This window comes from Epinephelus moara, chromosome 2 (genome assembly GCF_006386435.1).
Source record: "Epinephelus moara isolate mb chromosome 2, YSFRI_EMoa_1.0, whole genome shotgun sequence".
Lineage (NCBI taxonomy): Eukaryota > Metazoa > Chordata > Actinopteri > Perciformes > Serranidae > Epinephelus > Epinephelus moara.
The window spans coordinates 30,311,398-30,328,571 of NC_065507.1; the positions used below are offsets into that span (position 1 = coordinate 30,311,398).

The window sequence follows — 17,174 nt, forward strand, 5'->3', positions numbered from 1 at the left end:
CCATAAATGTGCACACAGTAACCTTACCATTGCTTGGGTCAATGTAGAAGACGCCTCTAGTTGATGACATTACTCTGTAGGTAATCTTCCCGTTGTCCCCGGAGTCACGGTCAGTGGCTGTTACTGTGATGACTGCACTGCCTGCTGGGAGGTGCTCTGATACAGTCACCTGATGAGAAACACAGTACAAATATAGGTATATCCATATAAATACTTAATATGCTAAAACTCAAAAAGGTGTTGGTAGACGTAGGTGTTAAGACAGGTGTGTGAAGGTAGCTGCACCTGATACAAGTCTTGTGTAAAGGTGGGGGCATTATCGTTCACATCATCCACCAGCACAGTAATGTTGGCCTCGCTTTGATGCTTGGAGTCGGATGAGCGGACGGTCAGAGTGTACCACGTCCTTTCCTCATAGTCCAGAGGGCCAGTCAGAGACACCCCTCCTCCATAACGATGAATCCCGAACATGCCTTGGCTGTTTGTATCCAGGTGTAGTGTGTAGGAGAGGGCTGGCCCTGAGTCTACGTCATTTCCTGTTACTTGGGTGATGACTGTGCCGATCAAAGTATCTATATAATAATAAGGTGGAGAGGCAGAAGAAAAAATAGGTTGCAGCTGAAAGGAAGCACAAAGGCTTTCAGTAAAAAAAAAATCTTTATTAAGAAATATCCTGTTCTGGAAAGCCTTGATCTAACAGACAGGAAATGAACAGAGGAACTTGGCAATAGTTTGTTTCGTAATAGGGTCAGACTTTTCTTACTGAGCCCCGCTGAGTGAGCTGCCAGGGAGTGTGATGGGAGGCTTTATGATAAGATCACTGCACTAACTTCCACTGTGAAGCTGACTTACCCTCAGGCACTCGGATCTCCTGATGCACAGGAATCATGGGACTGTTGTCATTGAGGTCGATGATGATCACAGTGAGGGTGGCAGAGCCAGCCAGTCGTGGGGTTCCTCGGTCTGTTGCTGTAACAACAAGCCTGGTGCCACATAATGAATGTCAGTGTCTGAACTTTTAACTTTTATGAACTTGGTTGTGTAATGTTTCACCCCCCACCAAGATCAGCCTCTTTTTGCTTCAGACTGAGCATTGCTGCAAAAGATTTTTTTTTTTATATGTTTTTTTTTTTTTTTTTTTTACAGTAAATAGAGCCCACTTATTTTGTTGTTGTACAAATCTGGAATTCATCAGTTCTTATTTTCAACATTAAAAAGTGACTGCAAATCAAATTAAAAAATCAATAAAACAAAACTTCTTCACAATGTGATTTTAAAATACCATCTGCCGGGCAAACATGATTTCTTTATAGCTTTGATAACTTTTTATAACTTTGCTGCATGACCATCAGCTTATTTGCATTTTCTCCCAAATCCTCTCTTCTCTCTCCATAACTGAAAACATTTTCTGAGCAGCCCTTGTTAAAAGATGACCAAATGCAGTTATGTAAACTGATCTACGCCTTTAAAAAAAAAAAGACATGGCTATTTTTAATGGAAATGTGCACAAAAATAGCTTTATCATTAAAACAATAACGTTATAACAAAGTTATTTGAGAAGGGATGGACATTATCATAGTAACAAACATTAAACAAGTGTGCGTCAAGGGCAGAGATTAGCTGAGGGGAATTACATGGCAGGATGTGAAAACACACAAAGAGAAAAAAAGAGCAAAACTCACTTTGTCTGTGTCCAGATCTCTCTGTCCATTATGGCTGCAGTGGTGATGCTGCCAGTCAGCGGGTCTATCTTAAACAAACCACTCATGGATGATGACCTGATAGAGTAGGTCACTTGACCATTTTGACCCTGGTCCAGATCATCTGCAGCCACCTGAGGAAATGACCAACCCATTTTGGAAAGGAAAATACAGAAATATTTGCAACAGCTGTTTTAGTGTAACATGAACTAGTGAGCAATATTGGACTTGGAAGTCAAGAGTTAATAAAAATGGGCTATATGGACCTGGCTTCATGGCACAAATGTTTCTATAGTATATTCAGTTGGGACAATGAGCACACATGCAACTGAACAGAGTAATTTCTCTACACTGCTGAAACTATCCAGATTTCTAAAGCATGAGTTCTTTTTTTTCTACAACTTCACACTTTAAAAACAGCCAACCATAATAAATATGTGAGGGACAGGCTACTGCACCTGAATAATGGGAAAATCGTAGCCTTGTGCCTCCCTAATGTAGGCTACATAGTTCTGGAGTTGGAAGCGTGGCAAGTTGTCATTGACGTCCTGCAGGATTAAGTTGACAGCCATGTAGGAGCTGGAGGATGCCGTCTCAGCTTTCACCACAAGGCGGAGTTTCGGGGTCTCCTCAAAGTCTAGTTCTTCAGATTTCTGGACCCATATTTCACCTAGATCACAAAAACAACATTGAGTCACACTGTGGATTTGGAAAACATTGTTTTAGAGAGCATGCTGCCATTTCTGCACTTACCCGTAATGGGGTTTATTCCAAAGGATTGCATTCTGTTTCCACTGAAAATACTGTAGCTGATACCAGTTTGAGAGCCATCGGGGTACTGGGCCTGAGTCTGTGTTACTACAGTGCCTATAGGATGAAAAACACATTTGGTTGAAACCTTTTACTTCTACTTATTTCAACTATAGATACATAAATATCCAAATAAAAGATTTAATATTAATAAACCTTTAGCAGCATTCTCCTGAAGACTGACATCTCGAGCTGTGCGAGAGAAGCGAATCCCCCTGTAGCTCTGTTCCCTAATATAAATGATAACCACCCCAAGGGAAGACTGAGCTGGGTTGCCCTGGTCCATGGCCTGAACTATCAAAGTCCTCTGGCTTTGGGTCAGAGTCTGCAGCTTCTCTGTGGCCTGGATATCTCCTGTCAGCGAGTTGATGGTGAAGCCCCTAACGGGGTTGGCGAAACGATAAAACACAGAGCCATTAGCCCCAAAGTCTTTGTCCTCTGCCCTCATGGTAGCCAGCACTCGGCGGCTGGACACACTGCTGGCAGAGATGTTCACAATAAGTGGGTCCTGAACGAAGAAGGGTGCATTGTCGTTCACATCCTGAATGTAGACAGTCACCTGAGCAGTGGAGTTACGTGGGTTTGCAGGGGAGGAGTCAGTGGCACAGACCTCAAAGGTGTAAGAGGCAGTTCTCTCTCTGTCTAGGGGTGCTGCTGTGATGATGCGGCCTGTGTTCTGGTCTATGATGAACATGCTCTGGGTGCCACGGCTCAGAAAGTACAGCACCTGGCTGTTAGGGCCCTGGTCCAGATCAATGGCTTTCACCTCCAGGACCAGTGAGCCAATGGGAACATCTTCCGAAACATCCGCAGTGTAGCTGCTACTCTGAAACTGGGGGCTGTGATCGTTGATGTCCAGAATGGTCACCTCCACCGTAGCGGTGCCGCTGAGGGGAGGATGGCCCTGGTCCTGAGCTGTGACCGTTATTGTGTACCCAGCCCTCTTCTCCCGATCCAGAGGCCTTGAGGTGGACAACACACCTGACTTTTTGTCCAGGCGGAAGTCTCCTGATGGATCTCCAGCTGCAAGAAAAGCAAGGGCAAATTGTTATAAACAGTCATCAAAGTTATTAAAATGAACAAAATGCAAAATCATGGGAGCTGAATAGAACTGAAACACAACAAATTGCCAAATCACCTGTAATTTTGTAGTTTAATTCCCCACTATCTCCTGCATCCTGGTCAGTGGCTCTCAGGGTAAACAGAGGCAATGCCTCCAGGTTTTCAGGCACCTCTATGCTGTAGTACAGACGGCCAAAGAAAGGAGCATTGTCATTCTCATCAAGCAGTCTGATCCTCACTGTGGCTTTGGCATAGTTGGGGGGAAGGCCTTCATCTTTTGCATAAACTGTCAAAACATAAAAAAACCCACAAGACAAAATTAATTGTGATCTTAAAGAGATGGTTCACAAAGTAATGCTTAATATTATGTATGTAAGAGCAGTGGTCTTAGGGCAGGTTTCATCTACGATGGTGTAGGACAGTCAGAGGGCAGTACCTGTCACTGTGTAGTACTCCTGGAGCTCCCTGTCCAGCGATTTAGTGGTTGTTATTACACCTGTCACTGGGTTGATGCTGAAACCCTTCTCTGAGATACCACCATATGTCACTTGCCCATTGGTTCCTACACAGAAACACACAGTGACTATCCTTTAATTTAAAAATGGATGGCAAAAAATTTAAACCAATAACAAATGTCACCAAAGCTCACAAAGTTAATTCCTATGACCTGGAAATATTTGACAAAAAACAACAGTATTTAGAGGGTATTTGGATTTCGCTTGTTAATAGCTTGTGTATGTATTTGTTTGTTTGTCATTAGTTTTGCTGTCTAAGCGTTTGGCAGTGATGACCCTCCCTCAGGTGTCTGGATGCCAGATTGCGTGCTAACAGAAAGAAGTCTGGCAACCTCACCTGTTTACTTCACTAATTGCTTTTGGAGAGAAAGTTTATAATCCTTCTGTTTTATGTGCTTCTGACTAAGTCTGAGGGAATGCGCCCTCTCTGTAGCCCAACCCCCGCCCTACTGAGTCCACAATTAAAAACAACTGTTAATGTCTGTAATGTGGACACATACTCAGCACATGAAGGCTGAGAGGAATTACAGGCCTTTTTTATTGTTTTAAGTGCTGAAGCAGCACAATTTGTATCTATTTTTAAAAAATCCACACACAAGTACATACAGCATGATTTAAGTAATTTGGAGTTAAAAAGCCGTCTACGTGTCTTGGTTAAAATGAGGCTCAGTTTGGTTGAAAAGACGTTTAGGTTACATGTAACTACATATAATCAGCATTTCCATGATTATATTTCAACATGTAGTTAGGACCTTTTTCACATCAAAATATAGTTACTCAAATAATGTTGAAACTATGGTTATGTGTAACTTAGATGTCTGAAACATTAATTTTCCCACCAGCCAGTTTTAGCCTAGTAGTCCCTGTGAACGCATGGTTGCTTAAAAATTAGAATTGCCTGCACCAAAGCTGCAGTAACTAAGTCAGTGCACGCTGTATGTCTCACCTTGGTCCAGATCAGAGGCAGACACTGTCAACACAGTAGTTCCTGGAGGCTGGTTCTCAGAGATCTGGGCTTCGTACAGGCTCTCCTCAAACCAGGGCACCTCATCATTAACATCAATCACGTGAACACACAGCAGCTGGCTGGACGAGTGCTGGGGTATCCCATGATCCTCAACGGTTATTGTGAGGTTAAAGACGTCCTGCTCCTCACGGTCCAGAGGTTTGAAAATAGACAGAGAGCCTGCAGAGAGATGAATCAGAGGTGAAATTTGAGGAGAGATTTCCTGTATGTGTGTGCATGTGTGTCTGTGTGTGGGTGTACTTTATTACAGCCTGTTTTGCAGAGGCACTTACACACGACAACTACTTTATAAAAGCGTGCTATCAAAGGCAGTAAAACATGCCACTGTTCATGGTTGTGTGTAGTCAATGGATTTAAAGCAAGTGTGAAAAGTTGCCGTGTGAGGGCCAAATCATAGTTAATCTCCTCCACACACACAGCCTTGCCTACCTGAGTGCTACCACCACCACTGCTGTAACAGCCCAACAGTCTGGCCACAGTTTACGAGATTTTCCATTGGAGAATGCCGCAGCCATCGAGAGAGAAGCAGTAAACACACGCTCTAGACACGCAACAGCCAGGCCTGCCGTGCTCCGTAGAAATTAGGGGCACCCTTGCCTTTTCATTATCCTGCCCTAAGAGGGTAGAGCTTGCATTGATTCAATTTCAATTTCATGCTTTAAAATGAGCTGCAACTGTTAAAGAAAGAGGGCCAGGGCTGTTTGGTTTTAACTTTTTTTGTGCATGTTTTTGCTTTGTATCTTGCTAGGACTGAGATAAGTTGCCCCTAAGCCTTTAATCTGGTAGGAGTTACAGGCTGGAATATTTTCACCAAATTTGACTCCTCTGTGATCCTGCCATATCCCTGGTCACTGATAACACATGGGCAGAAAAGAAGACAGTGGGAACCAGGGGAAAGTTTTTTTTTGTTTTGGATGTTTTCAATTCCAACATCTTAAGCCTATGTGAGGTTTGTGGCGCCAACACTTTGGACTGCAGTGTGAGGGTTAGCTAAGGTTGCTCAGACAACAAACACATTTTTCTTTTCTTATATGTGCAGGTCATTTATCAAAATTGGATGTGTTAATCCCTGAATGGTGCTGTCTTCTGTAAAGAAGCAATTCACTATATCACAAGGGTACTCTCCCTCTGCTCCAAAAGTGAAATTAATGACCTCCCTTCTGACAATGACTGATGAGAATGTGTCTTACTCTGTGACTTTATATATTCCTAATAATAGCTTGATAGTCCTCTCTATTGTTGAAGACTGTGAGTAAAAGTAATGAAAACAGAGTGTGCAGAGATGGTACCAGGTCTCCAGTCACTGACCCCAAAACGGGAGCAAACCAGGTGCTCTGAGGATTAACTCTGTCAGTATTCTAACAAATATCCAGTGTGCATGAAAACACTTCAAGATGAGCCCACATACTGGGCTGAAGCAGAAGTGGCATGCATGACAGACGCTGAATGTTTCCATCCCCAGGCTGCTTTAGGGGGCATCCCGGTTGGCGACTTGAAGGGAAAGGCGGAGCAAATGTTGACACGTGTCTCAAACACCACAACAAAGGCCACTGGACCAAATAGCCCAAGGTCAACTTTGACTAAGTGACAGAGTCTCACGCAAGCACACAAACACATATGTGCAGGCCTACACACACACACACACACACACACACACACACACACACACACACACACACACACGTGCGTACACATAAACACGCGTAACTGATCCTTTCTCTAATGGTTCCCAGAAGTCCAAGCAGGAGGTTCTTTGGTCTTTCATGGGAATAGATCCACAATAACAGATGATGGTTTGTGTGTGTGTGTGTGTGTGTGTGTGTGTGTGTGTGTTCAATATCTGGCAGGCTGCTCTGTCTGTCTGGCCTCCAACTGAGAGAAATAAGTCATGAAAGGTGAAGCAAGAGTTGTGCGGCGCTAAGACGCAAGCAGAGTATTACAAGAGTTTGTGTGTGTTTATGTAGGGAGAGATTTGGTAATTGGGGTGGGGTGGTGGTGTGGAAGCACATGGAAAGGTGAGCACACATGCAATGCCAAGTGAAATTTAAAGGTGGCACAAATGCGAAAAAATACCATAAAAGGATCCAAACAGATGTGAGCAGATGAAGATCCGCTTGTCTGCTTAAACTGAAAATATTTTGAAATGAGCAAGGGGTTTGCAAGACACAGTAATTCTAAAGAACTGGAGTTCCCTACAGGGGCTGGAAATATAAAGATAGAAGACTAAAGAGTTGCAACTGAATAGTTGTAGTTCTATTAAAATTTAAAAGAAAAACAGGGGACAAGGAAAAACATTCTGGAGGTTGAAATGAAACATAACATTGTGTTGTATCTAAATACTATGAAGGCGTTTTAGGGTGGAGGGGGAGGGGGGTAATGTATGAGGGGAAAAAAATCAGAATTTTTGAGATTAAAGAAGTAAATTTACATGCAAAAAAATCATCACACCACAGACGCCAATGGTAAACAGGGAATACCAGCAAACGTTGAGACATTGGATGACTGTTGTTTCAATGACCAATCAAGACATCCCATTATGGTTAAAAAAATAGTTTCAAAATGAAGGTTTTGCCAACGTCAAGGACGGGGAACATCGAAATATGACGTTATCTTTATTGGGCCTATTCAGTTAATCTGCTAAACTTTATCTACACAGTGTGCATTCAGCAGCTTTATACAATTATTTGTTGACTAAGTCTGAAAATAACAGGCCAAGGCTGACTCACACGGGACACAAACCCCGGTCTCCTAGGTGAAAGTCCTGTGCTTGATCCATTGATCTACAACAACTTCCTCCCCACATGGATTCTGCCACTCTTTATACTATGTCACCTGACTTTCTGGCAGAATGCCCTGAAGGCAATCCTCTCCCATATACGCGCAAAGACAGGTTGGATAAACCCCTTTGGCTCTAGAATATGCAAGTTTTTTCTCCCATTAAATGGTGAGGGTTTTTTTTCTCATACATTAACCACTTTAATCTCAGAAATTTGTCTCAGAATATTACTCACTCCCATGGCTCCATTTCTTTTAACCCATAATGGCCCTTATACAGCGTTGTATAATGCATCTTGGAGAGGGAAATTTGCCTATCCAGAATATCATTTTCTTCTAAACACTTCTGTCAGATGTATGACTTATGCAACACTATCATCAGACAAATCATGGTTGATTCTGCAGTACCCAAAATTAAGTTTTATAAAATGTATAAATGTATTGCAATGCTACTGCAATATTTGTGTATAAAAAAGCAAACATTACTTGTTGTTTTTCGATAACATGCAAACTGGTATCAAGCATGTCACCTGTGCAACTAACCCATCTACAACCCAGACCTCCACGCCCTCCATTTGTGCCTTGCAACATGAAGCAAACATCACCTTCTGTATTGGCACTGGGCTGGACTTACCAGTGTTGGGGTTGAGGCTGAATGTTCCTCCAGTGTTGCCTGACTGAATGTTGTAGGTCACTCTGCCATTCTCCCCTTGGTCTGCATCTCTGGCCATGACATACAGCACCACAAAGCCCACCGGCTGGTCCTCCATCACACTGACAGCTGTTGGCGAGCTGAACACTGGTGGATTGTCATTCTCATCGGTTACATATACCCTTGCTGTGACTGAACCCCAGCGCCTCTGGGTGGCATCAAGGGCAGAGTCTGTTGCCTTGACAACCAGTATCAGGTTGGAGGTGACTTCATGGTCCAACTCCTGAGCCAAGGAGAGAACCCCAGTGGAAGGGTTGAGGGTTAGTAGGCCAGGAGTGTTTGGCCACTGATGGAGAATGGAGTACTTCAGCTCGCTGTTGGGCCCACTGCCATCCTTATCTATTGCCTGGAAAGTATAGACAGAGGAGCCAGCCTCCATGCTCTCAGAGATGACAATGGTGATGGGGTCCTCAGGGAACTGAGGGGCGTGGTCATTGCTGTCCTCTATGTCAATGTCCAGATGGACCAGGGTGCTGCTAGGAGGGGCCTGAGAGAGGTCATCTACTTCAATCTGCAGAGTGTAGCGTGCGTCTCGTTCATAGTCAAGAGGACGAGCCAGGTACACGTCTCCGGTCAGACGGTCCACCACAAAGGTCCCATCCCGGGCTGTGCCCCCGACCACTGTGTAGGTTACCTCCCCTTCCTCTTGATTTTCTCTGTCACGAAGGCGGACTGAGCCAACAACAGAGCCAGGCTTGGCCTCCTCCACAGAGTTGAAGGATATGGAGAATGAATTGGTCTTAGAAGTAGGTCTGTTGGTGCTGAGAACCTGTAATAAAGAACACTGTATGAGTATTTGTAGACAGTGCAACGAAAAGTTACATGCCCAATGGCAACTCAAGTTAACAATGTCAAATAATAAAGAATGGAAATATTTCATAGATTTTGGGCAAAGCAAAAAAAGATTTGGTCTACTGTATGTGTTCACTGGGAACAAATGAAATCGGTTACAAGAGGTTTTTATAGACTTGAATAACACGCCTCCTAACCTTAATCACACTTAATCTGGTACTCATGTCGCTGCCAGGAAAAATAATAGATGATAAAAGTAATACAATCAGAGGGGGAAATGCTAAGATGGTTTGAATTTAGCACTGGGACATACTCCTTTACTGTGTATAGCTTTACACTTGCTTTGATGAGAAATGTCTTCAAAGACTACAGCATTATTACATCTCTCCTTTGTATGAAAAGAGCACCATAAGTAACACACATGACACACTGTTTTAATAAAACACACGCAGCTGTAAACGGGGGAGGGAGAGGGAGAGGGAGAGGTTGTGCTGATCAAATTTTCAGCAGCATCACTGACAGCGTTTTGCAGGCTGAAGGGGTGATCTAGATACTCAGCATCCTACAGCACAGTTCCCACAGTAAGTAGGCACTCCAAAAAATATGCCGTGTTTGTTGTGAAATCATACATGACAAGCTGTAAATTGGTTCCACATTAGATGGAAAAGGAGTGTTCCAGAAATAAATTGGTATAGTCCCATCCTATCATCGATGGATTTAGAAAATCAGTCTGAAAAGATGATTAAAGGAAATTATAGAAATGCGTCAGCGGGCAAGAACAACACTGCACTGTTTAATCCAATTAACTAATAATTATGACTTTCTTTTTTTGTTGTTGTTGGAAAGGAGGAAAAACTGAACTGGCACTTAATGGAGCTGTTTATATGGCAACTCTATTTTCCTGGAACCTATAAATCTACGTTCCCTTCCAGGGTTCTTCCATTGTGTCCATTCTCTGTTCTATATTAAATATTAACTGAATTACCTTCAATGCTGTGTTTTACGTGAGTGTATAGCCCTGCCGCTTATTGCGGGCTACTGTATTAAAAAAGTGTTGAAGTCATTGAGTATGACCTCGATCAGAGCAGTCTACAGCTGGCCCTCATCACAAGCCAGCTGGGAGTATTTGATTCAGACCCACTTTTCCATTTCAGATAGAAATTTCCCTTTTGAAAAGTCACAGGGGAAGAAAAGGGAGGGGATGGGAGGGAAGCTTGTCAGAAGTGCGGCTGATATGTCTGCAGCTAGTCTGAGGGGCCCAGAGACATGGATCCTCTCAGCCCCAAGTCTATTCTTTGATATGAAAAAGGTGAGTAGTGAGGGTGTTTGTGCTGGCTGAGCTCCAATGAAAGTCTGACCTGAATGGTGAGGGAGCAGGAGGTGCTGCGAGGGGGCAGTCCTCTGTCAGTAGCTGTCACCGTCAGAGTGTACTCAGCCCGCTCCGAGTGGCTGAGAGGGGATGATGAGCGCAGCTCCCCAGTGTTTGGGTTCAAAGAGAAACGCTCAGCCCTGGGACCTTGGAGAGAAAGAGAGTCCAGACTTTAACTGGATGTGATGTACATGGAGGAACAAAATACACAAACCTAGCAAGGCAGTTGTGGCATTTTCACAGCATAAAAACATTTTCAGACATAAGTGATAGATGTTGCTTATTGACTCAACCATGGTGTCATATGTTTACAGTATTTACACGCATGAATACCAATAATAATCTACGTGATCTATGTAGTACTTTTTCTAAACACAATTACAAAGTGCTTTGCACTAAAACAACACTAATATAGTGATAACACAAGACTGGAAAATGGATAAATAAACAAAAAAGCTCAACATAAATCCACAAACAACAACAAAAAAATCTTACAATAATAAACTTATACTGTGGCCCTGGGTGGCAAATGGCCCTTCAAGGTGTTCTATATGCATGGCTCTCTTCATCCATTATCACACATCACTGAGTACCAATACTTTTTAAAAAATAGAAAATGTACTGCACCTACATACATTAAATAAATCCTTCAATAATTATTTTGCACAGATGAGTACTTTCTTAACTTCCTGCAAGTACTATACCTGACAAAGAGTAGAATATGGTCCCGTTTTCCCCTTCATCTGGGTCTTTGGCTTGCAGTGTGGCCAAGAAAACCCCAGATGACTGACCTTCTGTCACCTATGAGTTTAAAAAAAAAAGATGTCACAGACGTAATGGAACTTTAATTTTCTGCCTGCCTGTGTTTGTGGTCCTATGGCATCACCTGTATGATGAGACTTTTGCCCGACTGGCTATGGGTGAAAGAGGGGTGATTGTCATTGTCATCCAGGACAGTGATGAAGGCTGTGCCTGAGGCACTACGAGGGGGTGAACCTCCATCTTGGACCACCACCACCAGCTGGTAACTAGACTGCTGCTCTCTGTCCAGAGTGGTCCTTGTACTGATCTCACCTGGGGAGAGAAGGGGGTGGATAAGATAGATTTTATGCGGAGGCAGTAGTCCAGGGCACTGGAATAACGATGAGAGACTCAAGAGCCAGCAGGCTTTGATCAATGACACACAAGTAATGGACATGCACAGTGTGCAGATGTACGTGTACATGTGCATGCACACAAATAGAGGAATTTTGGAAGGTTGGCAGATGCTGTAGAGGCTCTTAACTCAGCCAGATACTAATCACAAATCAGACTCTCGAGTCTCCACCCACAGACTAACAGGCTCAGCAGGCCAATTAGAGCCCCGCAAGATGCTTAGTGCTACTGTCACCATCATCTGACTAATTTATGACAGTGGGGAAGAGGCAACTGTAGTCTCTCATCTTTTAAAGATGACTGGGTGAGTTAACTAAACACTGATAAAGTTTTTTTTTCCTGAAATAAAAAAATGATTTTTGTTTACACAAAATTTTTCTGATGGAATCACGACAGCTTGTTTTTCACACTGATGTGTATTCAATATTCAATTTAGCTTTTGTTCAATTTACAGAAAAAAAATAATAAATGCACAGCTGTAAACAAAAACTGAGCCTTTTTTTTAATTTTTGGGTCAGGAATGCTCCAGTATCTTCTAAAGACTACATAATCTAGATGACATCCAAAATTCATCAAATAATAGCATTGCAGCCTTTCTTCTCTTCTTCTCTTGCTAGCTCTCCTGTCAATAGCAGCTTTATTAAGCATAACAGCTTTTTTTCCCTCATACCTGCTCTGTTCTTTAGACATCTTTGCATAAATGTACAGATTGCTTTGGTTTCCTGATCAACAAAGCCTAGGCGATCACAATTTTAACACTCCGATCCATTAGACGGCTTCTGGTATTTATGTTCACACATGACATTTTCTATTCACCTGTGTGGGAGTTTATCTGGAAGTGGCGATCAGTGTGCAGAAAGCGGTAGCTGAGGCGTCCGTTGGGGCCACTGTCTCGGTCTGAGGCTGACACGTGACCAAAGCCTGTTCCTGCAGGCAGGTTTTCTCTCACAGCCATAAAGACCCTCTCTTGTGTGAGCCGGGGAGAGTTGTCATTCTCATCAGTCACAGATATCCGCACTGTGGCACTGCCCGTTTTCTTCAACTGTCCATGACCTTGGCTGGCCAGCACTGTTAAAAGATACATGTCCTTAACTTCTCTATCCATGGCACTTTTCACAAACAGCCAGCCACTGTCTGCTGCAATGCCAAACCCTGCAGCATCTCCATCTGGACGCAAGTGATACGCCAGGGGGCTGAAATGACCTGAGCCAGGGGTTTCTCTGTTCAAAGCCCTGACCTGCAGGAAGCGTGTGTTTATTGGAGTCCCTTCTTTTAACTCCACACGGTAGGTGAGAGTATCAAACACAGGTCCCTGGTCATTCTCTGCTTGGACATGAACCACAAGCACAAAAGTGGCGCTAAGCTGGGGTACTCCACTATCCTTGGCAATCACCTGAAGGTCATAACGAGGGGCATTCTCATAGTTGAGGCTCCCTACCAATCGAATCTCACCACTGCTGCGTTCTATGCTGAAAGTCCTCTGAATTACACTTGGTGAGAAAAGATCAAAGGTAAGTTGTCCATTGACTCCAGAGTCTCTGTCCTCAGCTTGGACCCGATAAACCACTGTGCCCATTTCTGTATGCTCTGGCAGCAGCAAGGACTCAGAAGACGAGGGCAGAAAAACAGGTGGGTTATCATTGATGTCTGCAATGGTAATGTGGACACGGGTCTGGCCAAAGGCAGGGGGGTTGCCACTGCGGGCCTGCACCTCCAAATCAATAGCTGACTGCGCTTCATGATCCAGGGGCAGACTGGTCCTTAAGGCCCCAGTGTCAGGATCCACTGTAAAGTATCCTGCAGGGTCCCCAGAGCTGATGGTGTAGGAGATATCTCTAGAGGTGCCTAGAAAGGGAGAAAGATGACAAAAACCAGAGACACGTCACTGTGGCTCAAGAGGCTGCGCTAAAAGCACTGAAGTAACCGTATACTCCAAAGATGTAATTTTTCAACTTTCATGACTGTAATAGAGCTCTAAAAACTCAGAAAATGGATATATAAACAAAGTTGTGAAATGGAATTTCTGATTGATGTTATTTCAGAGTTAGGTGTGTATAGTGGCCCAACGCCTATTTGTACAAGTGGTGCAGGGAGCAGAAATGAAACTCCTTTTAGTATGATCGAGTGTGACTGATAAATGGATATTGACCAGTTCAATATGGACTGTGGGACTCAAAATTGTGTGTTTGAGTGTTTGAGAGTGAGTGAGTGAGTGAGTGAGTGAGTGAGTGAGTGAGTGAGTGACAAAGAAGAGAGGGCATGTGTTTGTACACCCCACCTGTCTTACTGCTTGCCTGGACAATGCCTACGACTGTCCCCCGCATGGCATCCTCTGATACCGTAAAATAGTACTGTGTCTGTTCAAACACGGGCGGCGCCACCAGCCCCGCCACCACACTAATGTTGACTCTGGCATTGACGAGAGCAACCAGACCACCACCATCCTGAGCAGAGATTTGAATGGGAATGACAGAGTTTGCCTTCCCATAGACAGACCGAGAGAGGGAGATCACACCTAAAAAAAAATAGTTGTAGACAAGGTTCAAACAGGCTATTTTTACATCACACAACATTGTAAACCATGCAACATAATAATGCAATGAAATTGCAGGAAGAAATTGCAGGATAAAAGTCTTCAGCTTACTAAGTAATAGAAATTATATAAATAAAGTTAAGTGTATATAGGAACTAGCAAAGTACTTGTGCCAACCTGTGTCTTTGTTGAGCGTAAAGTAAGGGGAGGTCCCTCCAGGTACAGTTTTGTATGTAATTCTTCCATTCTCGCCTGAGTCTGGGTCATAGGCCGTCACTCTGACAACAGATGTCCCAGGGGCGCTCTGCGTGCTCAAACTGACAGCATAGTTGACTGGGTAGAAGGCGGGTCTGTTATCATTAATGTCGACCAGATCTACCTTCACATAGGCGACTGAGCTCAGTCCACCCTGCAGAGGAAACAAAAAGCTCCTTTGTTATACCTTCACTTACATTAAATCATGAACAGAAGAAAACACACCTGAAAGCGGGATTTAGGCCACATTAATGGCGCAAGTAGACCACATTAATGGTCAAAGTAAGTAAAAGTAAAAACCAGCAGTAAACCCTGTTAAAATTTCAATGTATAGCCATAGCCTCTAAAATATAGTCCCAGCAGGTTTGTGCAGGGATACAGATTGATAGTTTCCCTTGGGAAAGAGCAATATGTCATGACCCGTAGAGGGTGAGAGGGCCCGCCGCAACTGAACAATCTGTTTCATAGGCTTTTCATTTGCAGAAAACACAGTGCAGGCTTTTCATTTGGACCAGGTGGCAAAAACGAGGGAGGCGGCAGTCCAACTTGTTAAAATATTACTGCCTGACAGTTGAGGCATTTCTCCGTCTGATTGCTTTAACATGGCTGCAGTAATTTTCTTTCATTTTAAACCTTTTATTTGTTAAGTATTATTTGGCATAAAGTGAACAGGATATACTCTTTTGCGTAAGCCTGCCATGGAGAGCCATTCAAGATTTTGTTTTTTACTTGGCTGCTCATATCAAAGTTTTTCTGCACAGTTGGCCATGTCTTTGGTCTCCTGTCTATGAGAAGCACGGCTGCTGTGTTTATGGGATTACTCTGTGGCTCGATGGATTCATATTAAGCATGATTTCAAAACGCTGTGGCTCACCCCATCCACTGCAGTAACAGTAAAGTCAAAGCTCGCCACCCCTTGATCTCTGTCTAGTGCAGCACTAGTGCAGATCTGGCCAGTCTCCTTGCCAATGGTGAACTGAGAGGGAACAGTGCTGGTAATGCCAGAGCCAAGGGAGTAGGTAACAGAGCCAAAAGAACCGCCGTCTGCATCCATCGCAGTCACCTACAAAGAAGAAAACATGCTATTGGTTAAACATTCCAACATTGTGCATTAAAATTAAAATTTATTAAGTTGGACGGAAAATATCCTACTGGATAAACTCAGCAGTTTCCATACTCATTAATAATACTACTCTAAAGCCACAGCAGATCAAATCTAAATTCTATTAGAGAGATGTAAGAGTGATGGCAATCCACAAACTGAAACAAGAGCACCATACCAGGTGGCTTTTGAAAGCATCTTTGGACCTGGTCTTTGTTGTTTATCTGAGTCTGAGCATGAGCCAAACAGGTCCTTTGGCAGAAAGGGGCTCTGAGGGAATGAAGGAGGGTGGCGGGAAGGAAGATGACTTCTACAGGCTCTGGGAGGGCTGCCAGCAGGGAAAACTGCCTGCTTCAGGAGTGGCGTCTGTCAGCAAAGGACAGTGACAGGGACGGCTGGGGAACAGTGGGATACCACACAGTATGCTTCAGTGCAGCGCATTATACCCTAATGTAATGTCCCACTTGCGGTCTGGTTTTAATAATGCCGCACATCTACAGAGGGCTGGAACCGCTGGAGCTATAAAAGCTGCTCACAAGCCATCAGCCGGGGAGCCGACTCAATTACTACAGAATCTCCCAAGACAGCAAAAGGCAAATAGACCAATCAGATTGGGCCCCTAGGTACCAGCAGTATAATTGTTTGCAAGTGTTGGCTCTAGATCGCAGTTTGCAAGAGATTATAGTAGGGTTAAACCTCACAAGTTGATTAGAATTCTTCTTCCGTCCATCTTATATAAATGGATCTTTTTAGGAAAACACTAATTGGATGAGAGAGAGCGAAAAAAAGTTTGGTTTATGCTCTGGTGCTCCAACACTCAGCAGCAGGGAGCCTCCTCTGTGTAAGATGGAGTAGTCATCAGGAACATAGCCAAGAAAAATAAGGCAAGCCATGCTTATCATCAAAAGCTGACTTTTTTTTAAAGATGGCATTGGTATGAGTGTGAGTAGATGGAAATCATTCATTCAAGGCGATGAAGGTTTGGCTGCGGTAATTCAGGCTCCATCTCTTTCCTGAGCAGATGGCAGACGGGGGACTCAGCAGAGAGCATGCCCCACACTCTTGACTGTAACTCCTAACAGAGGGTGAGTAGTGTGTAGGAGTGAGGGAGTTGTAAAGCTGGCAGAGACGCAAGCCAAAGAGAAGAATAATAAACCACATGAGGAAAGGGGAAACCAAGAGCAATACAAGAAAGCTACTCCATCTTTTAACGCGCAGAGACTGCAGCTTACTGTAATATTTTATCATTTTGCAGCGGGACAAGTTATTTATAACAACCCCACAGCTTTATATGCTTGTTTTCTTCACAGTTGTGTGATGTGTCAGCTGGAGGGAAAGTTGAAGGAGTATTTTAGCAAGACCTGCAT

General features: G+C 43.6%; 1 protein-coding gene across 1 annotated transcript in view; it reads right to left on the bottom strand.

Annotated features, from left to right (window-relative positions):
• The window catches only part of LOC126406807 (protocadherin-16-like), an 86,510-nt gene that overhangs the window by 4,189 nt on the left and 65,147 nt on the right, over positions 1-17,174 (bottom strand). The window contains exons 3-20 of the mRNA XM_050071320.1: positions 15,580-15,768; positions 14,628-14,859; positions 14,196-14,432; positions 12,734-13,762; positions 11,649-11,836; positions 11,467-11,563; positions 10,752-10,909; positions 8,524-9,370; positions 5,034-5,273; positions 4,009-4,134; positions 3,649-3,858; positions 2,667-3,533; positions 2,454-2,567; positions 2,159-2,370; positions 1,683-1,834; positions 853-983; positions 286-572; positions 28-169 (exon numbers count right to left, since the gene is read on the bottom strand). Of these exons, the coding sequence (XP_049927277.1) occupies positions 28-169; positions 286-572; positions 853-983; positions 1,683-1,834; positions 2,159-2,370; positions 2,454-2,567; positions 2,667-3,533; positions 3,649-3,858; positions 4,009-4,134; positions 5,034-5,273; positions 8,524-9,370; positions 10,752-10,909; positions 11,467-11,563; positions 11,649-11,836; positions 12,734-13,762; positions 14,196-14,432; positions 14,628-14,859; positions 15,580-15,768 (5,458 nt within the window). The remainder of the gene's footprint in view (positions 1-27; positions 170-285; positions 573-852; positions 984-1,682; positions 1,835-2,158; positions 2,371-2,453; positions 2,568-2,666; positions 3,534-3,648; positions 3,859-4,008; positions 4,135-5,033; positions 5,274-8,523; positions 9,371-10,751; positions 10,910-11,466; positions 11,564-11,648; positions 11,837-12,733; positions 13,763-14,195; positions 14,433-14,627; positions 14,860-15,579; positions 15,769-17,174) is intronic.